We start from the raw sequence: 26,364 nt of genomic DNA, 5'->3' as shown, positions 1-26,364 counted from the left end.
GTGGCACATTTTCTTAAGAGATAATGCTAGTATCTTTGAAAGATTTCTTTCTCTCTGTGTTTGGCTTGAGCAGTGATTCTAAAAGACGTTGACTTTGACCCTTGGATTGTGGGGGACTGGTTTCCTTTGACATTTTACAGTCTGCTGTTTTATAGGCCCTGCGGACGTTGCCTTTGTACAAGGTTTAGTTTAACACTTTTATTTGATGTACTTTGATATGGTTCATTTGATGGAGACTTTTTACATGAGCTGCTGGTTTTCTTTCTTTCTTTCTTCTTTCCTTTCTTTCCCCCCTCCTTGTTGCTTGCGTTATTTCTCTGCTTGAGAAGGGACATGAGTTGGCTTCGGGACAAATGTCGGGTAATGCGTATTTGTCAAAACATCAAGTGGCTAGATGGAAATTGCACGCGCCCCACCCCCCGCATGAAATGGAAATAGCTGGTGCCCCAGTAACGCTCCTGTAGCCAGCGGTTGCCCTCTTATTTTACACGAGTGCTTTAGTGAGCAAAACAAATGAGCTTATTTTGTGAGAGATGTCTGCATGCTTCCTACCCTGGATGATAAAATCAGTTTTTTATAGCGCATAAATATGTATAATGATGAGCCCTTGCATACAAGGTTCTTATGAAGTGCTTTTACTGCTGTGCCCTGAAGGAAATACCAAGACCATTTGCAAGTACAGTAGAGCTGGCAGTCGTTAAAGGTTTCAATTTTCCTTTGGAAGGCTTGGGACTTGGGGTGAGGTACAAATTAATTCACTACTCAAATTGTGTTGAGATTAGATTTTACTTGACATTTCTGTATTCCAGTCTTCAATGGTATAAGAGGAGTGCAGTTTTACTTGGAAATCTTTTTTTTGATGTAAAGCTTTTTAGGAAGAGATGTGTAGTCTTGATGAAGGCAGATGAGCAAATACAAATTTTTACTCATTTATTGAAATACTGAGTTTCTAGATGGAAGAATGAGAAGCTTGGAGGCTGGAGGATTTTCCTTTTGCTCAGGCAAGACACCAGAATAAACACTGTTCTCCTTTATGAAGACATGCCTTAACATCAGACATCCTTCTAGATCATTCAGGCCTGTGTGTATGTGTACAAATCTGACCTACGTAAAATAAGCATTCAGACACCTCAGTGTCTCGCTCAACCCTGAGATGTGCTGATGCACTGGCTTTCCTGATGGTGATCATGGTGTGTGGGGGCAGGTGTGACTGGAAGGCCTGATGCCCAGGTAGCCCAGATAGCAGCTCTTTCTGCACTGCAAACATGGGAAGGTTGTCCTTGACCTGTGGCTAAATGGCTCTCTTCTCTGCTCCGTCATCCTGGTTGCCTTCCTCAGTGTACCCAAAGCTCTTCTCAGACAGAAACATCATTTCTTGTATCTGGACTCTGCCCCATCACACAAAGGTATAATTTAATCAGATCTTAAAGCATTACCAAAAAACCCCATGGACAGCAGGCTCAACTGTTTCACATGGAGGCTTTGGAAGTAGCTCAGGTTAAAGCCCGATGGGAGTGGGTACCCAGCAGAGAGAAGGCAGGAGCCTTTAGTGTAGGGCTTGTAGTGGGAAGCTTTGGGTCTGAGTCTGTCTCTGCTCCCATGATGGCCAAAGGTGAGCCACGGGCCTTGGGAAAACCTGCTTCCTCATTCCTTGTATGACAGGACTGATGCCTGCCTGTCCTCCAGACACCAGAGGATCAAATGAGGCTGAATGTGCCATAATAAATACTGTTATTTTAGTCAGGGACTTTGTCCTTTAAAAAAGTAATGTATATTTTTCCTGACCGAAACACAAATTACCCACTCGTAATTCCACCAGCCAAAAAGAAAAAAAAAAAAAAAAAAAAGCTGTCATTTTAGTGTTATTTCCTACTAGTGTGTTTTCTATCTCCATTTCATTTATTAATTGAGTTGTACTATTTATATAATTTTGTAACTTAAAAAAATACAGTAAAGGATTTTACAAAAGACAGTAAAACTAGTGGTTAGCAGCATCATGTCACTGGCCTTCAGTGGTTTGTCAGGTGGATATATCATTGTCCACTTATAACCTAACCTTTGTGTTGGGCCTTTTGTCAGATGCACGTCCACTGCACTGCCCTGGGCATTACTGGTTTTTCTGCCAGTTGCTTCTTAAAGTGGCCCTCAGTGCACCTCACTGATTCACTGTCTTTCTCTGCCATAAGTTAACAGCATTGGAAAGCATGCTGCTGCAGGAGCAAAATTAAATATTTTGTTTCATTTCTGAATAGAATTATTGGCTTTACACATAGACATGGTCATGCAGAATTTTAACAAGCTGTAATGATCTTTTCGATTCCCCGAGGATTGAGCCTACGTACAAAGTATTCCTGATTGACTTTCAGGACTTCCTGTGTGCATTTTTTTTTTTCAAAGGATATATCCAGCCATTTCTTTTCCATAGCACTTTATTTATTTATTTATGCCCCACGGCATGCAAGATCTTAGTTCCCCGGATCAAATCTGCACCCCCTGCAGTGGAAGCATGGAGTCTTAACTACTGGACCGCCAGGGAAGTACCCCTGTGTGCATTTTTGGATATCACCTTTGCCCTTTTTGCTTTCTTGAGCACAGCTGCATAAAATGGGTTAATACTGGCACTGTTTTGCAATCCTTTTTTATTCACTGGACAACTAGGGAATGGTTCAGATAAGCCATAGTCCAAGGCAAGCTATTGTGTCATCAAAGAATAACGTTTGATCTTAGTGTACTTCTTTTGAGCTGCTCAGTGTGTTTTGTGGTTGCCAGAATCTGGCTCTGAAACTTGTTGGTAAGGTCGGAGAATTTTGATAAGGTTGGAGACATCTGATTCTTTGTATGTATGTGAGTGTTCCTCCTTCCAATGTTGGCCAGCCTTGGGTGCTGCTTTAGTGGTTAAAGTTTGTGATGCTGGAGGTGCTTATTTGTGGCCAAGTCACAGAAAAGGTTGGACTTTTGCCAGTGAGTTGCCAAGAGAGTAGTTTAAGTAATCTTTTTTTTACTTCCTTTTTAAAAATGAGAAAAACAGCTGTCAGCAATAATTTTCCCCAATTTATCTCTTGCAGAGAACCTAGTTGCATGCCACAGTTCAGCTCCTGGTTTCCGGGAGTGGTGGAAGCCTTATGTTATTGCTTCCTGGATTTCGAGGTAGTCCTTGGTGTTTGTTGTAATCGTTTTGTGTTTCTCTAAGCCAAAATGATTTACTGTAAACAAATCATTAAGACTAATACTTTTTTGGACAGGTTGACACAAGTCATTATTATCCAGCTGACCAGTGAATCATCACGAATGGCAATTAACACAGCCTTGAACATACTCTTTTTCTGTGAACCCAGTGATTTTCAGTTCCCAGATTCTGAGTCAGTAGGGCTTAGGTGGGACCTAGGAATTTACATTTCTGTCCAGATGCCGATCTGGGGACTAAGGAAGCACATTTTGATAAGTGCTCAAGGTTCTAGGCTCCTAAGGAGCTTTATGTCTGAAATGAAATTCTTCTGTGACTACGGGCCTTCTTACACAGTCTAGGTCACAGTGTCATATCTCCCTGGTCAGAAAAGAATGTTAGCAGATGGCTTTTCATGAGTGCCATGCAGCATATGGGCAGCAGAGGTGGGTAGCTGTTTGGGACATAAAGCCATTGTACACAGCCTATTCTGTGTAGCCTATTAAAGAGGCTGAGCTGAATTCACCCAGCCTGCTGAGTGAATGACCCCGAGTATGCTGTGTTCTACCCTTGGATCTTTCTAGACATGTTTGAAAGCCGAGATAAACAGCATTACCAGTATTATCATAGAACATTAAAAAACTGACAAATGCCAAAAAGAGTAAAATTTGTGTTATAGCATCTAGAATATGAACTTGAGTCATGTAGTTTACCAGGATAGAATCCTGGTGTAAAATCGGCCCTTGTATCAAATGGGGATTTTAATTTTAGTCTTTGACAGAGTTCGTGTCAGTCCTTTGGAGAATAAGTGCTAAAATAATGTTTCACCAGGAAACTTACAGGAACGTGGCAAGGGCCCCACACAGCCTTGAGTGTCTTCACCAAATTACAGCCGTCTTGAATCATCACTGAAATAGAAATAACGTTTCATGCAAGCCTTGGTCCGAATGTGTTTTTGATATCTGCAGATGAAAGGCCACTTGAAAGAGACTGTTTTTCAATACAGTCACAGGGAAGGAACATCCTTTCTTGTGTTTATCAGCATTTCTGCTTGCCTAGTGCATTTCCTCATATGTTAAAATGAAAACTGTCCAGTCAGATGATCTACACGTGAGGTATTTTATCAGATCACTCTAGGGAGTCAGCGTAGGCCTTTTGACAGCCAGTTTGTATGAGGCATGCATGCAATGAAATGTTTTAATTTTCCCTCAAGAGGGCAGGGGTGCTGCCAGAGCAGTGGCTTGCAAACCGTCTGACCTAAGGGGGCAGGGAGGCCCTGGCGAGTTTACTTTGGTTCTGTTCCACAGACGCTCAGCTACAGTTTTAGAATTGGTTTCCCAATTGTATGGGGTGCAGTCTGCCAAGTCACACACAGAATTGGTTTTCCTGTTCTTCCAGGGTTTGGGGTGATTCACTTCTCTCTAAAGCCCAGGCATGAAGGTGGAGGCGTAGGGAATGAGTAAGAAGGGCTATTAATATAATTCATCTGAAATTTGAAAGGGGTTTCTATTTAGTTAAAGTATTGAGTAAGCAAACAAGGTAGTGTAGGATTAACTAAGTTAAAAAAATCTTTTTGAGTGTTTTCACCGAGAATAAATTTTTACTTAGTTTAAGCAGAAATGATACTTAAAATCCAGATGAAATATTAGAGAACAAATAGCCAGTATAATGCTTGACAAAAGATACCTTAAAAAAATTCTTTTAAAAATATTTGCATGGTGAGAGAATTGGGAAAGTCTGCTTTTTAACTGTCATCCTTGTTTGTATTTATAGGACAGTAGGTTTTCTAAACTCGTTGAGGCCACATGATCTTAGGAGGAAAACAATATTTTAAAAAGAAATAAAGCAATTGCAGACTCAACCTTGTGATTTCACTTTGTATTCGTCTCCCCCACAGCAGGTGAGGTAGTGCATAGGGTACACAAGATTGATTCTACTAGCATTTTCAGTTGGACTTTCTCTAAGAAAATCTCTGGTTATTTCCCCTGGGCCTCTTGGTTCTGGTAGCCTCTATTTTCTTTCTTTCTTTTTTTTTTAAATTTATTTTTTATTGAAGTATAGTTGAATTACAATGTGTTAATTACTGCCGTACAGCAGAGTGACTCGGTTATACATACATGCATTCTTTTTCATTTTCTTCTCCATTACGGTTTATCACAGGATATTGAATCTAGTTCCCTGTGCTATACAGTAGAACCTTGTTGCTTATTCTATTTTCTTTTCTTTTTTTTGGCTGCACTGGGTCTTCGTTGCTGCGCTTGGGCTTTTCTCTAGCTGCTGCGAGCGGGGGCTTACTCTTCGTTGCGGTGTGTGGGCTCCTCCTCGCGGTGGCTTCTATTGTTGCGGAGCGCAGGTTCTAGGCATGCGGGCATCAGTAGTTGCAGCACGTGGGCTCAGTAGTTGTGGCTCGCGGGCTTTAGAGCGCAGGCTCAGTAGTTGAGGCGCACCGGCTTAGTTGCTTCGCGGCGTGTGGTATCTTCCCGGACCAGGGATCAAACCCATGTCCCCTGCTTTGGCAGGCAGACTCTTAACCACTGCGCCACCAGGGAAGTCCCTCTATTTTCTTTTTTAAGTTTAAAAAATAATAGTAAAAGGAATTTTTAAAAACAAAGTTTCCCAAAACGATTGGCTTTTTTTTCGGGGGGGTGGGAGTAGTTTTTATTTTTGGTTTAATGACATCGGTGTTTTACAAAGCTGTCAAAATAGTATAAAATTTCATGCTTCTTTAAAAATTAAAATTGTACCACAAGTTATTGATGTTTTGAAGTTTTTGCAAATTATCTTGAAGTTAATTTTGATCGTTTAATATTCTGTTGAAATGATGAACTGTAATTTACCAACCCGCACATAAATTGAACCTGGAGGTTGATTTTGATTATTGGTGCATTTGACGGTATAGCAGTGAACATCTTATTGATACAGCTTTTATTCTTCTGTTGAAATTTGGGTACACATTTTAAATTGTTTTTATGGTGCTTGACTTTTATATGTTCCTTTAACTTTTACTGAAAGTTTTCTTGATGTGGTTTTTAAAGCTGGGAGCCATCTCTAAATTTACTAGATGGAGAATTGAAAATTATGTGAAGCGTAAAAATATTGATCCTTATAACCCAGGACTAACTTTTCAGGTTCTGGTTGTCAGTAGTAATAACAGTTACTTTCGAGGGGAACCTACTATGTGCTAGGTGCTTTATATGTCTCATTGTCTTCTGGCATTGCAGGCAGTATTCATTAAATTGGGTAAACCAGCTACCAGAACCAGAATGGTACACTTGAGACTAAATTAGTGAACTAAAAATAAATTTGGTTTCTTAGCCATAGGATTTGGTTTATTAAATTGTAGGCTAGGCAACAAGTTCTCAAACCACAGAGTACCAGGACTTCGTTTTTTCTGGCATTAACAGAACAGTGGTATTCATGCTGATGGTTCCATTTGTAAACTAGATCGTGCCCTGCCTGGCTTTTGAATGCCTGGTAATAATGTGCCTTAATTGCGGGTCAGTGAAGCCAAACTAATTGCTTGTTGGGCACTTGGATTGCCTTTTTAATTTGCTGTATAATGTGACCCCTACCAGAAATGCACAATATGTTATCTGAATAAAGCTCATTAAAATCATCTTACAAACAACAGAATGCCTGATATCTTGTCCATAATCTTGCAAATAAAAGCAAATCGAATTGCATTACAGAGAGCTGTAACTTAGAAGTACTCTTTTTTTTTTTTTTTTTTTTTTTTTTTTGTGGTATGCGGGCCTCTCACTGTCGTGGCCTCTACCGTTGCGGAACACAGGCTCCGGACGCGCAGGTTCAGCGGCCATGGCTCACGGGCCCAGCCGCTCTGCGGCATGTGGGATCTTCCCGGACCGGGGCACGAACCCGTGTCCCCTGCATCGGCAGGCGGACTCTCAACCACTGCGCCACCAGGGAAGCCCCAGAAGTACTCTTTTAAAAGTGTCTTTGTATCCATTTTGGAAGTACACATAAATGATTGCTATGGTTTATATCCGTGTGATAGGTTTGATTATTTTGCTTTGCGCTCTTAATATGTTTTAAATGGCAGTAGTGACATGAGCTTTTGAGACGGTCACTTATTTAAGACCGTGCAGTTCACCCAGTAAGGTTAGTATTCATCCAATGACTGCATTCAGTTAAAAAAAAAATAATCAGTGACATTCTTAGCTCACAAAACACCAATCCATAGGGGTTACCTTTACAGTTGTGGGAACAGTTGTTCTTAAGAGGTTAAGATGGTTAGCACTCTGTAGTACTTGTTTTCTTTCAGTTTCTCTGGACCAACAAGGCAGCTCTTTGACTCTTTGATTACTAATTTTTTTTCATTTAGCTAATACTTACTGAGTAGTTCCTGAGTGCCAGGAGCTGTTGTAGGTGTTGGGGGTACCAGTTTTTTTCTTCTATTTGTGATAAATATTTAGCCCTAGAGAAAAATGTGAAGTGAATCTTAAGACCCTTTAAAATGATTTTAGAAATAGGGTAATATAATTAAGAAGTTTCTACAAAAGAATTTACTAGATGCCTATATCTTTTTTTTTTTAGCTAAATAAACATGCCTATATCAGTCTTTTTTTAATAGAAGTTAGTCCATTATCCGTTTTTCTTTTCTTTTGGTAGGCTGTTTCTCATGAGAGTCATGGATATCCCCTATCTAAACTTGGAAGGACCAGACTGTAAGTGAATTTTTATTTTCTCGTTGCATCTGCATATTTAAGTGTGTGGTCTGGAAGGGATAACAGGAAAAGTATTACTGAAGAAAGAGCTTTATTCACTTAAAAATAGCCAGTGATTTTGTGGTTGATATGAATAGTATGCTTAAGTTAATGTTACCCTTGGGCCTTGATTAACTCATCTCTTTACTTACATTTTCCAGTTTATACATGAGTTGAATTTTAAAAAAATATGTCTTCTCATCATTACTTCATTTTCACTCAGAACTCTAAATTCATAATTTTTTATAAATATATATGTAATAGAATTTAAGATGTGCTAGCCATGTCAATAACAGTACATTTTCTATTTTCTAATTATTTGAGTATGTATATATTTAAGTTTAGTGAGTGGATTTTTTTTTTTTTTTTTTTTTTTCATTGAAAACCTCAGAAAGCCAGTCTATTTGGGAGGTGGTTTCTTCATCTTCTAATTATTCTTTTCCATTGCTGTTTTCCTAGCCTGGTTTATTTGCCTTAATATATGCCAATAGGCATAGAGAAATGGGTGAACTACACTTTATACTTGATGATAATAATCATTGTAATAATAGTATGAGGACATGCTGTGTTGCACTCCATATTAGACTTACATTTAAATCTGTCATTCTTACAGCAATTCTACGAGCTGAATATCGTCATCCCCAATTTATAACCATGAGTGGCTGGAGTGGTTAGGTCTCTTGCTTAGAGTTGCACAGTTAAGTGGTGGGTCTGGGATTAGAAAACAAGATTGTGACTCAGGACTGCCTCTGCTCAAACACAGTCCATTTAACTTGGACACTGCATTATTATTGTTATTATTTTAACTAAATAAACATATGGACAACTAGATTAAAAGGAGAAAGTTAAATGTTTCGTGAAACTTCTTGAACAGAGCAGTCTTTTTCTTTTTTTCTTTAAATAATTTTCCCAGGAACTTCATGAGCAAAGATGTTTCTGCATAGCATTGCTAGGGTTCAAATTGTTGTGGGTTCTGTAAAGCATCAGAGCATGAGGCCTAAGCTCAGATGGCAGTGTCCTTCCAGTCAATCCCAAGAATGCTTTCAGGGGTCATTTGGTTATCATGAGGCATTCATAACGATTCCCCAAGTTAGCCAGGGCTTAGTTTCGTCAAAGAACCACTGGTCTGTTGTCCACTTTTCAGCTATCAACCTTTCATCAAAAATTTGTCTTGTAGTGCAGCCTAAACGTGATCATGTCCTCCATGTGACATTCCCCAAAGAATGGAAAACCAGTGACCTTTACCAGCTTTTCAGTGCCTTTGGTAAGTGAAGCACAAGTACAGATGTACTTTTAGGATCCTGCTCCTCTTTTGGTCTAGATGGTCAAAGGTATACAGATGGCTTTAGCTTGGGCATAAACAAGGATTAATATGCAAGGTTTTAATCTCACTCATGGAATTTCTGGAGTTTGGCATGCTGCTGTCTTTGTGCTAATGTGATCTGAGGAACTTTTGCTAGCATCCCACAATAGAGTGCTATTATTAATCCATGGAAAGAAAGCAAGATACAGTTACTATGACTGCCCCTTACTGCCAACCATGGGAAATAAGTCTGGGCTAAGGATAAATTGTTTTTAAGATTAAATTCAGAGAGAATGTCTGTTTCATAAGGGCAGGCAGTTGCTGCTTGACATCGAGTAGTCCAAGCAGACAAGCACATATGTTTGAGAGGACCAAGATATGTGATATGTATGAGGTAGGGCAGTTCTTCTGTTACCTTTTTATCAGGTCAGGCGATTAGGTTAAATTGAACAGTCTTCTGATTACGGTTTATAAAGGCCATTCTGATTGTAAGTCTTCAGCAATGTCTCTTTATTTTAACAAATAAAGTATTTAAGCTATCGTCTTTGGAAATTCTTGAATAAAGTGGAGGCAGCAAAAACCTAAATGTCCAATAATAAGAATGTTCAGTGAATGTTTATGTGTCTCCCCAACAGACTAGTATGTAGCCATTTTAAAGAGTTGAAGAGTTTGTTAAAAGATGGTAAAGTGTTTATATTTTAACATTTATAGTAAAAAGCAGATACAAAGTAGGATTCCTGTATAACTTTTTTTTTAACTTTGTGTAGAAATCAAACTGAAAGGAAGCATCATGCTCTTATCACTGAATGTTTTAGATAGGATTGTTTTCTTCCTGTTTATGCTTTTCTGTATTTCCTAAAATAAGCATATATTAGCTTTTATAAGTACAAAACGTTACGCACTTAATTTTCAGGAAAGTAAGTGAACGTAGGTATATTTCTGGAAAGTTATCCTAATCTTTGCAGATAGTCCAAATGACTTCTGAAATTCTAGTCCTGCTTTTTTTTTTTTTGGCTGAGTTGGGTCTTCGTTGCGGTGTGCAGGCTTCTCATTGTGGTGGCTTCTCTTGTTGCAGAGCACTGGCTCTAGGCACGTGGGCTTCAGTAGTTGTGGCACACGGGCTTAGTTGCCCCGCGGCGTGTGGGATCTTCCCGGACCAGGGCTCGAACCCGTGTCCCCTGCATTAACAGGTGGATTCTTAGCCGCTGTGTCACCAGGGAAGCCCCTAGTCCTGCTTTTTAATTTAAATGCAGGTACAGAAATGCAGTTGAATTTCACAGCTCATTTCTTTGTAAAGCTTTTTACGTTGTTTCCCATTCTGTCTTGCTCTTACCCCGATTTAGTCAAACTTTAATTAGCTAAATTAAGCAGAATGCTCTGAGTAGAATTTTTTTCATTTTAATTAAAAAAAAAGATTAGCTGTGAGATATTGAACAGGTAACCTCTCTGTATCTGTGTTTCCTTCTTGGAGATGATGATGGTGATGATGATACCGCCTATTTCATAGGCATGTCATGAAGATTAAATGAGTTGATCCATGGAAGGCATTCAGAATAGTATGTGGCATATAGTAACTACTTATGAAATGTTAAATATTATTATTTATCTAAGAAACATACAGGGTAGAGAGGTAAGGAAATAATAGTAAGTAAATTTTATAACTGAGAAAGTCCTGGCACCCCACTGTGCAGCAGGAAGTGAGAGTTTTTTCCTGTGTTGGAGAAACAAAGCAGTTATCAAGTATTCCTAGCCTTTGAAGATTTTAGTAGATATTAAAAGATTTTTTTCATTGCTAAGTTCTGGTGATGTTTACCCATTTTACAAAATTCCAGTTTTCTGTATTTTTTTAGGAAGAGTGGTAGCGGATAGATCTCTGCTTTCCCCTTGGTTTTCTCCAGCTCCCTGCCCCACTGCTCTCCTGCCTCTCCTCAGGTCTCCTGCATTCCATTCTGTTTGTGTTTCGCTTTTTTTTTTTGGTGATTAATGGCACACATTTTTAAAAAATATTTATTTATTTTTTTAAATTTTTGGCTGCATCAGGTCTTAGTTGTGGCATGTGGGATCTTTCATGCAGGCTCTTCATTGCAGTGTGGGCGTCTCTCTAGTGTGGCACGCGGGCTTCAGAGTGCATGGGCTCTGTAGTTGTGGCCTGCAGGCTCAGTAGTTGCTGTGTGTGGGCTCAGTTGCCCTGCGGCATGTGGGATCTTAGTTCCCCAACCAGGGATCCAACCCGTGTCTCCTGCATTGGAAGGCAGATTCTTAACCACTGGACCACCAGGGAAGTCCTGCGTTTCACCTTTATCGAGGACTTGTCTCTGTGTGTGAAAATCATTTTGTTCCACTATACTGCTTTCTGTCCCTCTGTGTTTTTCTTTTCTCTGTTAGTCTGTCTTGGTTTCCTCTCTCCGATGCCTTCTTTACCTCGTCCTCTATCCCCTACCTGTTGTCTTTACCTGGTTTCTTTACCTGACCTTGAGATCATCATTGAATTTTTCTTATTTCTTGCTACATTGATTTATTTCATGTTCCCCATTCATAATTTTCAGAGTTTGAATCTCTAAAAAGAAATAGTTGTGTTTTTTTTTCTTAGCATACGTGGTCTCTGATTTTTATTAGTGATTTTTTTTTAATATACCAGGTTCATGGATTTTGAGTCTTTTAGTACATGAACGTGGTATATTCCTTCATTTATTTAGGTCTTCATTAGTTTTTGTTTGTTTTTTTATTTTGGCCTGACTGCACGGCTTGCCGGATCTCAGTTCTCTGACCGGGGATTGAACCCAGGCCACAGCAGTGAAAGCGCCAAATCCTAACCACTAGACCACCAGGGAACTCCCTGTTAGTGATCTTGATTGGAAAAAAGTCTCCAGCCCTGGCATGAGATTGGGTTGAATGATAAACTGCCTCAGGATTTAATCCAGAAGGATCTTTCTTTTGTTTTTAAAACAAATTTTTAAAGCTGCTTCTTTTTTCCTGGTTTGTCTGTTTTCTTGAGGGTTTTTTTTTGTTGTTTTTAAAAATTTATTTTTGGCTGCATTGGGTCTTCAATGCTGTGTGCAGGCTTTCTCCAGTTGCGGTGAGCAGGGGCTACTCTTCATTGTGATGTGCGGGCTTCTCATTATGGTGGCTTCTCTTTGTTGTGCAGCACAGGCTCTAGGTGCGTGGGCTTCAGTAGTTGTGGCACATGGGCTCAGTAGTTGTGGCACATGGGCTTAGTTGCTCTGCGGCATGTGGGATCTTCCCGGACCAGGGCTCAAACCCGTGTCCCCTGTACTGGCAGGCGGATTCTTAATCACTGAGCCACCAGGGAAGACCCTTTCTTGAAGTTTTAACTGAAATAGCTGCAGTGGTAGATTTAAGTTTTAGTTCTCTGTAGTGCTGAGATTTTGATCAAATTTTAAACTAGCACCTCATCTCTCTTTAAATTGATGGATATTCTGAAATATATCAGATGTACAAATGGAATCTGATAGCTGTCTAAATGGTTAAATGCTTACTTTTAATTCACTGTTACAGGTAACATTCAGATATCCTGGATCAATGACACATCAGCATTTGTTTCTCTCAGCCAACCTGAACAAGTACCAATTGGTAAGTCTTTTGGACCTTTGTTTTGTGTATTAATGAAAAGTGGGAGCTTGCCCACTTCACAGTCTAAATGCTGTGGGTTCAGTCAGCTGATTCACAAGCGTTGCTGCCCCGTTTGTTTTGAGCTTGTCTCTAAAATAAAGGAAATAATTAGTAAGTATCATGTGTAGATGAGAAAATAAGACAAATGTATTGATTCCTTAGATATACTATATCATATACTTTTAACTTTTCTATTCCTTTCCCATTGCCCTTTTTCTGAAATGATTCGTATGTTTACTATTTGAGGGTTAGAAATAGCAAATTGAGAGGAATAGGGGACAGACACCAAAAGGTGATCCCTGTATTGACCTGTTTGCCTCTGTACTTTTCCCATTTATTTATAAATTTTTGTGGTTTATTTATTCCATTAAACTTGTGTCAAATACTTGTTTTATGAACAAATAAACTGAAAGATACTTTATTTGCTTCTAAATTAGGATTGTAAAAAGGTGGAATGCTACCTCTCTTATTGTTGGACCCTAAATGATTTTGATATTAACCATCACAAAACAGTCTATTTTCTTAGGATGAAAAGTTATTGAGTTAAATATTGAAGAAAATATATATTGTTAAGCTGCTCCTTCAGACAGATTTCAAGTTCCCTGGTGCTTAATAATGTAATTTTTCTTTTTATTAAATGAAGTGCCACAGATTAAAACTATACAACTCTGATAATGTAGCTATATGAGCAATTATATGAAAATTTCTACAAATACACAAATTCAGGTCAGATTTTTGGTATTAAAAAATTATATAACCATTGCAGGAATATATGCTATGTTATAGAAATGAAAAGTTTAGGCTCTGGAGTCATATTACTACACTGCCTTTGGTTATGTGACCTTGGACACGGTATTTAACCCTGATAAGCTTCTGCTTATCTCTATAAACCGAGGGTGATGTTATGGATTTTTTAGGGTTATTATGAGGACTGCATGAGATGATTATGTTTATAAAGCTTGGCATCACTATGAACTTTTATTATGGTTATTTAGCAGTAGATTTCAATGTGAAATGTACTTCAGGAGCTCATGACACCAGGAACAATGTTGGATCCAGGGTGTGAATGATATTGCTAGTTAAATGTTTTTTAATATTTGCTTATTTCTGTGACCCATCCCACCACAATCCTTAGAAAGACAGTTTACCTGGAATCCAAAGGGATTGAATTATTAGAGAATTGTTAGTGGGGGGGCAGGAACCCTGAGATTAAGACTGTAGTGAGACTTCGGTGTAGATGAGAGAACACTGAATGTTAACTCCCCACCCGAAATCTCGTCCCGCCTCCCCTGCTCGCTCAGTGTCACACTTCACCTTCCTTGCTGGTCACTCTCAGGAGCCATGCAGTGGGAGAGAAGGGGATGCAGAAGCTTTGAAGCCACGCTGACATGGGGAGTAGTAACCTGCCTCCACCGCCTGTCAGCCATGCTTTTTTTTTTTTTTTTTTTTTTTTTTTTTTGCGGTACGCGGGCGTCTCACTGTTGTGGCCTCCCCCGTTGCGGAGCACAGGCTCTGGACGCGCAGGCTCAGCGGCCATGGCTCACGGGCCCCAGCCGCTCCGCGGCATGTGGGATCTTCCCGGACCGGGGCACGAACCGGTGTCCCCTGCATCGGCAGGCGGACTCTCAACCACTGCGCCACCAGGGAAGCCCCCAGCCATGCATTTTTGGGCATGTTACGTAAACTCTCTAAGCCTCAGGTTCCTCGTTTGAGCGACGCAGATGATGATAGTTAGTTCCTTTGTGAAATGAGATCATGGATGTTAAGTTCCCAGCAAAGAGCCTGGCACTCCACCAGCAGTGCTTGACAATTGGTAATAATTATTGAAATACTTGCTTGGCCTCCCTTGCTATGAACCGTAAACATGTGTGTGTAAATCTGAAATTTGTAAGACACTAGTGAGTAGTGCTTAGTTGAAAATACAAGCATAATTCCTTGTTTATGTGTGTGAGGTGTCAGAGCTTCTTTTATTGTTCCTGTTATACCATATTTGACATGCAATAATGATTACTCCCTTACTTATTACTGAAAGTGTCTTTCAATAGTACAGTAGCTTTTAAGCTCAGTATTTTATTCAATGATACCTGAAATCAGGGAGCTACATTTCAGAATCATGTAGGCACAGAAGTCCTCTGATTTGCTTGTTTGCCCATCTTATTCTCTATTGGATCCTCCTCTTGTGCCTGGCACATGCCGTGGCGTGAGTAGATAGATGTGTGTGTGAATGGGCGATGTGGGGAGTAGGCCAAGATGAAACTGTGACCTTCTTACCTTTTTTCCTCCTAGGTTAAGAAGTTAGATGACTGTTGTCTTTTGATACATGCGGCTGTACTAGTAAAGTCTAATTTTCCATGATAGTCCCTTTTCTGACACAAATGACAACTCTTAACATAAATCCCTGGTGGTGCACGTACTGTGCCTATGACTGCAGTTTCTTTGCCAGCAACCATCTTTTACTCAACCATCCCCCACCCCCAGGGCTTGGCTTCGTCTTAACTTGCTTCCTCGTCTCAGCCTAAACATCCGTGTCTTCAGATGTTTTCTCTGGCTCCCTTTGCAGGGGATCAGACCCTGTTCTCTGTGTTAGCCTGGTATCCTTTCTTAATATACCTTGCTTGGTTGTCTTCCCAGATAGACTAAGAGCAGGGACCATATCTCTTGTTTGCCATTGTGTTTTCAGTGCTTAGAGACGTAATGTCTGATGTTAGTGTGTGTTAAATAGTTGTTGAGCTGAATAAATGACATTCAAGGTGTTATGACTTAGAAACGCCGTTTTGTGCCTGATGGTTGTATCTCATGTCTCTCACCTTTTGCTGTGATTTCTGAAATTATGCAGATGTTTCCCTGAAAGACAATGTAAAATTTGTTTTTTATAGTGGTACTTTTACCAGTGAGAGAGACCCAGGGTATCTAATGTGCCGCAAATCCTATTAATGTTATCTTAAACAAATTACTTATTCATTTCAGCGGAAACAGAGGGCTTGTTAGATCAATAACGTAATGTTGGAAAAATCATTAAATGCCTATTTATATAGCAGCTTGTAATGGCTTCTTTGGCTCGGTTACAAACTATTTTTGATTTACACTTACGGAGTTGGTTTTTAACTGACACCTGCCTTTTTCTTTTGGTAGTGCTAAGTCTAATCAAGATTTCTTTAAAGCAATTTTCATGAATATGAAAACTCTTTTTCAGGTCTATTGAAATTATTAAAACTCTTCTACTGGGTGCCACTTAGTTCAATTCCTGTTGTATTTTGTTTGCTGCTGCTGTGAAGATAAAAGAGTCCCTGGTTGCTTTGGGGTTCAGATAGTGGAAACCCATCCAAGCCATATTTTCATATTCTTCCCCTCTGGATTTTCAGGGAAGACAGCACGTGGCCAGTGTGGGACTTGATGCCATGGAGGAGATCACTTAGCCTCACCGTTTGAGAATTTTTCTCAGAGTAATCGAATAAGAAATCACCTGTAATGGTCACATCTGAATACCTCAGACACATTTAGGATTTTTATATATCTAATATAGTTTTGTTAAATGGGGAAAAGAGCTCAACAATATTTCAAATGTATTAGCCCTTCCTAATCATACTCTCAATAGTATTTGGAGTATTTAGTCCACTGACATTTAATGTAATTATTTATATGGTTAGGCTTGTCATTTTAAAGTTTGTTTTTTGTTTAGTCCCTCTGTTTTTTGTTCCTTTGTTTCCCCCTTTCCTGTCTTCTTTTGGATTATTTGAAATTGTTAAAAAGAATTCCGTTTTAATTTCTGTATTGGCTTTTTAGTGCTATACCTATTTGCATTATTTTTTAGTGGTTGCTTTAGAAATTTCAATATATATCCATAACTTTTCACAGTCCACTTAGAGTTCATATTCTCAAATAGAAGGTAGAAACCTTACATCCATATAGGTCCATTTACTCCAATTCCTATTGTCTTCCAGGCTGTAATTGGCATATGTATTACACGTGCTTTGATTATAAATCCCACAAAGTGGTGTTATAGTTTTGCTTTAAGCAGTCATATGTATTTTAAGAAATTAAAAGGGGGACTTCCCTGGTGGTCCAGTGGCTAAGACTCTGTACTCCCAGTGCAGGGGGCCTTGTTTCAGTCCCTGGTCAGGGAACTAGATCCCTCATGCTGCAACTAAAGATCCCGCATGCCACAGCTAAGACCCGGCACAGCTAAATAAATAAATAAATATTTAAAAAATTAAAAGGATAGTTTAAAAAATTTACCCAGATATTTACCATTTCAGATGTCTTCATTCATTCCTGAAGATCCAAGTTTCTTCAGGGTATCGCCTGAAGAACTTCCTTCAGTATTTCTTACAGTACTGGTGTGGTGGCACCAGATTCTCTTAGTTTTTCTTTATCTGAAAATGTCTTTATTTTGCCTTCATTCATGTAGAATATTTTAGCTGGATATAGAATTCTGAAATCCTTTCAGCATTTTAAAGATGTTCCATTGTCTTCTGGCGTCCATGGTTTCTGATGACAAGGCTGCAGTCATTTGAATCATTGTTGGGTTGTTTTTCTCTGGGTACTTTAAAGATGTTCTCTTTACCGTTGATTTTTTAGCAGTTTGAATATGATGTACTTTGGCATGGCTTTCTTTGTAATTATCCTATTGAGGTTGACTGAGCTTCTTGAATGTATAGATTTATGTCTTTTACCAGATTTGGGAAGTTTTTAGACATTATTCAAATATTTTTTTCCTGTTCTTTATTCTCTTGCCTCTCTGTTTGGGATTTCAGCTACCTATATGTGGGAGACCTTTTGCTATTGTTCCTGTGTTTTCTGATGCTCTTTTCATTTTTTTTCCACCTTCTTTTTTTTTCTCTTCTTCAGATTGGATAATTTCTGTTTATCTACAAGGGCACTGACTCTTCCCTCAATCATCATTATTCTGCTATTAAGCCCATCCAGTGAATTTTTTTTCTTTTTCGCGGTACGCGGGCCTCTCACTTTTGTGGCCTCTCCCGTTGCGGAGCACAGGCTCGGGACGCGCAGGCTCAGTGGCCATGGCTCACAGGCCTAGCCGCTCCGTGGCATGTGGGATCTTCCCAGACCGGGGCACGAACCCGTGTCCCCTGCATCGGCAGGCGGACTCTCAACCACTGTGCCACCAGGGAAGCCCTATCCAGTGAATTTTTAATTTCATGTATTGTATTTTTCAGTTCTGTATTTCCATCCAGTTTATTTTAACCTTTTCTGTTTCTTGTTGAGATTTCCTATCTTTCTTTTATTTTGAGCCTATATTCCTTTACCTCAATGAACATATTCAGAATAGCTCTTTTAACGTCTTTGTCTAATAATTACAACATCTGTGTCACCTAGGTGTTGGTACCTGTTGATTACCTTTCTTTTGAGAATGGACCACATTTTCCTGGCTCTTCATATGTTCAGTAATTTGGGATTGTTTCCTGGAGATTTTGAATGTTCTTTTGTGGACTCTGGATTCACTTATATTCCTCAGAAGAGTTTTGATGTTTTCGTTTTAGTTTTAGCGGGCAATTAGCTAAAACTACAAACCCCTTCATGCTTGTGGGAAGTGGCTCAGATCTTAGCTCAGACTGCTTTCAGTCTGCCACATGCATGGTTAAGGGTCAGCCAGGGACGTGGGCTATCTTTACACCACATTTGGAGTTCCCATTCTCTGGTTTCCTCTCTTCAAGGATTCCTTCCTCATTCTGTGTTGCCACTGGTTGCCCCTTGTGTCTTCCCCTGACTCCTCCTACCAGAAAGACATGGGATATTTCCATCAGAGTTTTAGTTGCTCTTTGCCCTTTTTACTACAGATTCCCTTTAAGGCAGAGTCACATCCAAAAAAAAAAAAAAACCCAGGAAATTCACTCTGTGGCAGTTTGCTTCCTCCAAGGTTTGACTCCCCTCCAAAATCTCCCTGTTTCTGCTTCTGTTCCAGAGCCCTTTGATACTTGTTTTTAGCATTTTTTTCCAGAGTTTATGTGGTCATTAGTGGAAAGGTCAGTTTGTTAGGAGGTGGAATGCCTTACCTTTGCTTTTTAATTGTTTCCCTAATAGTATCTACATTTGACACAAAACTTCCTGCCGTATTATACCATGCTGTACTACCTCTTTCTCTGTTTAATAACATTTTAAGAAAATCTAATGTTAATGCATTAAAAACCTGCTACTTACCTCGTTTAACCAATTAAAAGTGACTTAAGTTCAGTTCCTTTCAAATACACATATATACTGAGGGACAATATCCTGACAAAGTATTTGGTGTTTTGTTTCCATCTGTGCTACTTTTCATAGTTGGCTAGTGTGTTACTGTATATTTATTCTTGTCGAAGAGGAAATGCACAAAACAGTCAAGAAAGAACCAAAAAACAAATGGTGTTTTTTCTTGCATGTTAATTTTCCTAATCTTAAACTGTATGTAGAGTTGGCTTACAACAATTATATTAATTATAAATTTATAGCAATAAATAAATGAGTTCAACTATGACATGACTTTTTAAATAAAAAGCTTGTTTTGGAGAGAGGCAATGGGTGACTTAACTTGTGGGTTAAAATGCTCCACGATTTTTATTCTATAAGTACTGAAACCTGGAAACAATATATTTGTTTTTATATAGACAAGATTTTTTTTATAGTATTGGCTTATGGAGTACTTTAGTTTGGTAAAGGAAAATCGTTATTAGTAAGAAGCATACATGTCTATATGCTTTGTGTAGATATCTTCTCATTTGAAAACTTGTAAGAGCAACTGACTCTTTTCTTTCCCTCTCTAAATTGCTTAATCCCCGAAAGGCACTGTGGAAATTTTAAATAATATTTATTAAGAACCTTCTTGTTTTACTAATTCCCTTATGTGTTTAATCATGAGAATTAGCAGCTTTATGCATCTCTGCTATGAAATCTGTATCAGGCAGATTTATTTAAGAGCGTGACAGTAACTTGTACTCTTCCTAATTAAGGCATTAGCTGGTGTGAGAATAGGGCAGAAAGCTTCCTGACTGCCAGATAAGGCTTCCCGGGTTCTTAATGTAATTGCCAGCATTAAAGCATCAATGAGGAAGAGTCCTGTGGCGGTTAGAATGTAACCGGGAGAAATGCAGTGTTTGTGCTTCAGAGGCTGAATCTTTATATTCTGTTAAATTGCTTGTTGTCCAAAGGATTGGGTTTGATTTTTTGGGTTTTGTGTTTTAGGGGCCATGTTATCTGGATCTAAGAATGTTTGCTTTGTCAGAATATTCAGGAAACCTATCAAATTTAGTTATAATGTCATTTGTTAAAAAATTGCTTTTGTGGTGGTCTCCCGCCTCCAGTTTTAGAAGTAAATCAAACTCACTGTTGAAAATGTGAGAAATATTTGAAATTACAGAGAAGAAAACAATTCAACCATGGTCTCTCCATGTAGATATGAATACTAACAATATTTTGGTTAGTGTTTCCTGTCACTTGTTTTACTCTGTCTAGATGAGTGTTTTCATAACATTTTTAATACTACTTGAGACCTGACTTTAAATGCATTTTTGGATCTGCTTTTTTAGTTAACATTATGTCACAAGCATTTTCCATGCCATTACACATTTTTCTAGAAGAGTTTCCTTTTAATGGATGCATTATATTTCATTGTATAGGTACATGTAACTTACTTAACTATATCCCTTTTGGATGTTTAAGCTATATCCAAATTTTTACTATTTTAAATTAATTCTTTTTTAAAAAATTTATTTATTTATTTATTTATGGCTGCATTGGGTCTTCGTTGCTGTGTGCAGGCTTTCTCTAGTTGGGGTGAGCAGGGGCTACTCTTTGTTGCGGTGCATTGGCTTCTCATTGTGGTGGCTTCTCTTGTTGCAGAGCACATGCTCTAGGCATGTGGGCTTCAGTAGTTGTGGCGAGTGGGCTCCACAGCACAGGCTCAGTAGTTGTGGCATGTGGGCTTAGTTGCTCCGCGGCATGTGGGACCTTCCCGGGCCAGGGCTCGAACCCCTGTCCCCTGCATTGGCAGGCGGATTCTTAACCACTGCGCCACCGGGGAAGCCCTTAAGTTAATTCTTTAATGAGCATCTTTGTCTTTCTTTATATCTCTGATTATTTTATTAAAATAAATTCTGAAGACATGAAATCATTGGGTCCATAATGATGATCTTAAAAAAAAATCTGAAACAACTCATTTGTACCTCTTTCTTATTAAACAGTGATAATTTTTGTTAATGGAAAAATTTTTAAGTACCAAAAAATTAAAAATTTGCTTAGTGCCCCTCTCTTTATTAACAAAGATAATTGCAGTAGTATTTGAGATTTACTTTTCAACTGTGTATATTATATTTAAGTATATATTTCATCTTATAATATTTTATTCTTTGCACATTGTTTTACTGTGTTCTTTTAATTTATCAGTGCTTCATGTCTATGTAATAAGCTCTTTTTGTGTTTAGTTGAATAACATTTCATCATATGAAGGTATCATCGTTTATTTAACCAGTTCTTTGCTGGACACTTAATTTAAACACTTTTAGGACTCTTGACTCCTATTTCAAAATAAGCTTTTATTTATTCTTTGTATTGAGTGTTAGAATCATTCTGTCTGGGTCACTCAAAAAGCCCACTGGGATTTTTCACTGCTATTTTAACAAATTAATTCCATTGACATCATTATTTAGAAATATTCAGTCTTTATGACCAGAAATATGTATCTTTTCATTTACTCAGAAAATTTTATGCATCTGATTTTTGTTGTTGTTGTTGTTGTTGTTGTTGTTTTTGCGGTACGCGGGCCTCTCAGTGTTGTGGCCTCTCCCGTTGCGGAGCACAGGCTCTGGATGCGCAGGCTCAGCGGCCATGGCTCACGGGCCCAGCCGCTCCACGGCATGTGGGATCTTCCCGGACCGGGGCACGAACCCGTGTCCCCTGCATCGGCAGGCGGACTCTCAACCACTGCGCCACCAGGGAAGCCCTTGTGCATCTTTGAATGTAGCTGTATGTTTCATTGTTCTTGTTGTTTTTATCATACATACTTTTCAAGATTATGCAGAGTAAGTTAGAAATCAGGTTCCATTGTGCCTGATTTAGTACCACAGCCATAGTCAGCTCTCGGGAAGTATTTTAGGATGCTGGTGGTTTTAGGAAATTTGAAGCAGTGAGATTAATCAGCCTGCTTGCTCTTAGGCCACTGAGAAACTAAGTTTGAGAATTCAACACAGATCCTGCGTCTCTGATTCTTATTCTTGAGGCTTCAAATGCTGTTTGTTGTTGTTTTGTCACCAGAAATAATGAACTGGTTGATTAAATAGGCTAGCTGTGTTAGTCTTTACATGTTAGCATTGTTTTCTCAGACATGATTCCTATTGTCTACAACCTTACTATTTTAAAGAAATGAAATAAATTTGGTATTAGCAAATTTGAAATACTATAAGTGAAATGATTTTGGACCACTTCAGTGGCTGTTTCAGAATATTATTTTGTTACAAAAAATGTTACCAGCGAATCTCTTGGGGTGGTGAAATTACAGGAAAATTTTACTTTCGTGTGTTTTTTTTTTTTTCTATCTTCTGTTTTTCTTTAGGACAGATATTACCTATGTACTAAAATATTTAAATTTAAGAATAAAGTCGTAGTACTTTCTTTTTTATATGTGCAGGGGCACAGCAAAAGGAAACGTCCTGCTTCTGAAATGCTTAGACGTCTAGCATATTGTTGACTGTAGTTATTTTATGGTTATCTTTTTTCTAATCATGCAATTTATGGAATTAGTTTCTTTGGATTTTCCTTCTTCAACTTTTTGGTTTAAATCTGCTATTCTGGGAAGGTGAATATGAAACATTTTTGATTTGTGATGTTTGTTGATAATATTTCCACTGTTGAGTATTTTTGCAACCTATCTTTTACTTGTTTATCCTGGAAAGAAGCCCAAACATCACTTTAGTAGCAGGGTAAATATCACTTCATCATGTTGAGCAAAAATGCCAGAAAATGCTAGACCCCTGAAGTGTTAAGGTGGTGGTTACTCTAGCTCTTCAGACCAGGTTTTACCTTAACTTCTACACCTCATGTCACCTCATGTCAACATATCTAGATATTTAAGAGTGTTTTTAGGTTTCATGATTGTAAAAAACAAGCATGGATTAAAATAACTGTTTAGACCTACTAGAGCATGGACTTGAGGACATGGGGAGGGGGAAGGGTAAGCTGTGACGAAGTGAGAGAGTGGCAGGGACATATATGCACTACCAAATGTAAATTAGATAGCTAGTGGGAAGCTGCCGCATAGCACAGGGAGATCACCTCTGTGCTTTGTGACCATGAGAGGGGTGGGATAGGGAGGGTGGGAGGGAGGGAGACACAAGAGGGAAGAGATATGGGAACATATGTATATGTATAACTGATTCACTTTGTTGTAAAGGAGAAACTAACACACTATTGTAAAACAGTTATACTCCAATAAAGATGTTAAAAAAAAAAAAAAAACTGTTTAGTAATAAGGCTTTATATTACACTGTCCAACTAGTAGGAATGTCTTTTGTTCTTCCTTAATGTGAATTGGAGTAATGTGGGGAACATCATAGAGATTTGTTTTCTAATTGCTTCAAAGGCAGAGGAGCAAACTGCTACGGTATTGGGAAAAGGAACATAGAAAAGACACCAACACATGAAAATAAAACTTTGAAACTGAGACTTTTTTTCTCACAAATCCTTTATTGGTATTATATAGATAATTTAAAGGAAAAGGAAATAAAATTTTATAGCATATTATTTAGCAAAAAAGTATGAGCTACCTATAGGACATCTACTGATTTTAGTAATTGTTGTTTCCCTAAATATGAATTGCATTATAATGTGAGCAAGGTCACATTTAGGTGTGCATTTTTGTAATTATAGGTTCAGATGGATGTAAGCCATATTAATTTATCAATGTGTATTGCTAGATACCTTGTATTTTTATGTTCAGTGTTCTTTACAGTAACAACAGAGAAGAGAATAATTATGAGGTATTTTGCAAGTTTTTTTTTTAAAGATATGTTTCTGGGAATTCCCTGGTGGTCCAGTGGTTAGGACTCCACGCTTCCACTGCAGGGGACATGAGTTCGATCCCTGGTCGGGGAACTAAGATGCTGTAAGCCGAGTGGTGCAACCAAAAAAAAGGGGGGGGGTTTCATTTGAAAGCTGCAGTGTTAATCTTTGCATAAATATTTGCCTTTCTACTGTTGAAGAACCAAGGGACTGAATTTAGATGGGGAATAGAGATGAAATAATAAGCATTTCTGCACTCAAGGAATTCATGGTCTAGTGAGGCAGACGGGTATCTAGACAACTAGTGCATCAGTACATGCTGGGGGCTGTGATAGGTACACTGCTCAGAGAGGGAGAATCAGTTCAGACTGACATGGAGACGCAGAAGAGGGTTAACAAGGAAGGCTTCCTGGAGGAGGTGGTGCCTGTGCTGATCCTAATAATGAGTTGGAGTTGGCCTAGTAGAAGAAGCCTGAGAAAGCTCTGATAAAGAGTGGGAGGGCTTCCCTGGTGGCACAGTGGTTGAGAGTCCGCCTGCTGATGCAGGAGACGCGGGTTCGTGCCCCGGTCTGGGAGGATCCCGCGTGCCGTGGAGCGGCTGGGCCCGTGAGCCATGGCCGCTGAGCCTGCACGTCCGGAGCCTGTGCTCCGCAACAGGAGAGGCCACAACAGTGAGAGGCCCGCGTACCACAAAAAAAAAAAAAAAAGTGGGACCAGCACATCCTTTGGTTTGATTGGAACAGAGGGTACATGTGGTGGAGTGGCTGGAGAGGAAGTTAGAAGGTGGAAACATGAAATGTATGTGTTAAAATTAGGAGTTTGCATCTTATCCCTTGTACAAGCCTTCGGTAATGTTGATTTGGGGTAGTCTTTTAATTCAAGTTTCAAAATAATATATTGCACCTCACTGGTTTTCTTTTAAGTCTGAGGCTTTCAAAGGAATTTCCAGGTATGGAGTGCTTAGTTTGTCAACTTGAGCTGTTCTTGTAAAGCCTGATTGCTGTCAGAGCTGGCATCCCGGATGGCACTCTTCCATGTCTGTTGGTGGCATTGTAGCACAGGGTCAAAAATCGATGGATATATTCGAGCAGGTTCTGTTTATTTTTAAGTGTCTAGGAGGTTGGTGTTTGCATTTACTCTAGTTCAGAGCCTTCTCTTAGAGACTGAGGCCAAATTGAATTTATCTGGGAACCTGCCACATTTATAAATGCTACACAGAATAATAAATGGGCCATTGGCTTCCAAGAATCGGTGACAGTGCACTTCAGTTCCTAATTTAGAGTTCACGAAAATTATCCCTTGACAAATAAGATTGCAAGAAAAGAAATCCTACTTAATGGATTCGTCTTTGGACAAACATGTAAATGTTGTTTACACAAATGATACTGGAGCAAGTCAAGGTGGGAGAGAATAATCGAATGAGTGAATGAATCAGTGCATACAGATGGCATGTGTTCTGTGTTCAGAGGAAGGGAAGATGGCTTACCTAGGGCTTATCATATAGTGTTCAGTTGTCCCATCCAGGAGACTTGACTTCTTGAAGTGGGGACTGCCTCTTAGTCATTATTTTACATCCTTGGTATTTGGGACAGTGCTGGGAAGAGTTGGGGAAGGCTTTGAGAAGAGGCCTTGATGGGGTCCTTGAGAGAAGGCTGATTCTCAGTTAGCGGAGAAGAAAGATGATCGTGCAGGCAGAGCCGATGTGGGCAGGAAAGTGGATGTTTATGACACAATTTGTCAGGCTGGCTCACCCTCTCACTGGGCTGTGAAATCATTTTAGTGAGTGTGACCAGCTTTTTTATGAAAGGAAAAAGTTAGAAAATGTCAGAGTGAGTCCCATCTAATAAAGATAGGTTTGCTTTTTTTTTCTTTTGTCTTTTTTTTTTTTTACAAACCCTTGTGTTGAGAGCTTAGGTTTGCTTTTTTTTTTTTTTTTTTTTTTTTGGCGGTACGCGGGCCTCTCACTGTTGTGGCCTCTCCCGTTGCGGAGCACAGGCTCCGGACGCGCAGGCTCAGCAGGCATGGCTCATGGGCCTAGCTGCTCCGCGGCATGTGGGATCCTCCCGGACCGGGGCACGAACCCGCGTCCCCTGCATCGGCGGGCGGACTCTCAACCACTGCGCCACCAGGGAAGCCCAGGTTTGCTTTTTTTAATGTTAAGTTTTTTCCAGGTGCAAATCTGTACATGCAGGAATACATGTATGTGTACTGGGTTGTAATAAAAATGTATCATTGTAGCTCATGGTCAAAAAAGTTTGAATTCAGATGGTTTAGGAGACAGGTAAAGTTTTTATGTAATGGAGAGTTTTCTCTTCCGTTTGTGCAGAGCACTGTGGCAGGTGTTAGCAGTAGGGAGGAAGTAAAGGTGACTCTGACAAAGATCTCCATCCTCAGGTGCTTCCTATTTCTAGACCAGTGTGGGGCTGGGGATTTGTGTGGGCAGCATCTGGCAGGAGTGCTCATTCCTTCATTCTTACATCTCCGTGGACCGGGAGGAGACATCCACACTTCTCACCCAGAGAGGAACACTCTGGCTAAAGTGTCTGACCCCCCTCCAT

At 39.3% G+C, this 26,364-nt stretch overlaps 1 protein-coding gene across 3 annotated transcripts in view; it reads left to right on the top strand.

The window, feature by feature from the left end:
* Nucleotides 1-26,364, top strand: part of PARN (poly(A)-specific ribonuclease) — a 159,233-nt gene that overhangs the window by 48,683 nt on the left and 84,186 nt on the right. For all 3 annotated transcript variants that reach the window (XM_055090007.1, XM_007106145.3, XM_028499783.1), the window contains exons 19-21: nt 7,793-7,848; nt 9,065-9,151; nt 12,707-12,781. In XM_055090007.1, coding sequence (XP_054945982.1) covers nt 7,793-7,848; nt 9,065-9,151; nt 12,707-12,781 — 218 coding nt within the window. The remainder of the gene's footprint in view (nt 1-7,792; nt 7,849-9,064; nt 9,152-12,706; nt 12,782-26,364) is intronic.

This window comes from Physeter macrocephalus, chromosome 14 (assembly GCF_002837175.3).
Source record: "Physeter macrocephalus isolate SW-GA chromosome 14, ASM283717v5, whole genome shotgun sequence".
Lineage (NCBI taxonomy): Eukaryota > Metazoa > Chordata > Mammalia > Artiodactyla > Physeteridae > Physeter > Physeter macrocephalus.
Note: the sequence above shows the minus strand (reverse complement) of the source record. Positions and strands in the feature narration are given on the sequence as shown.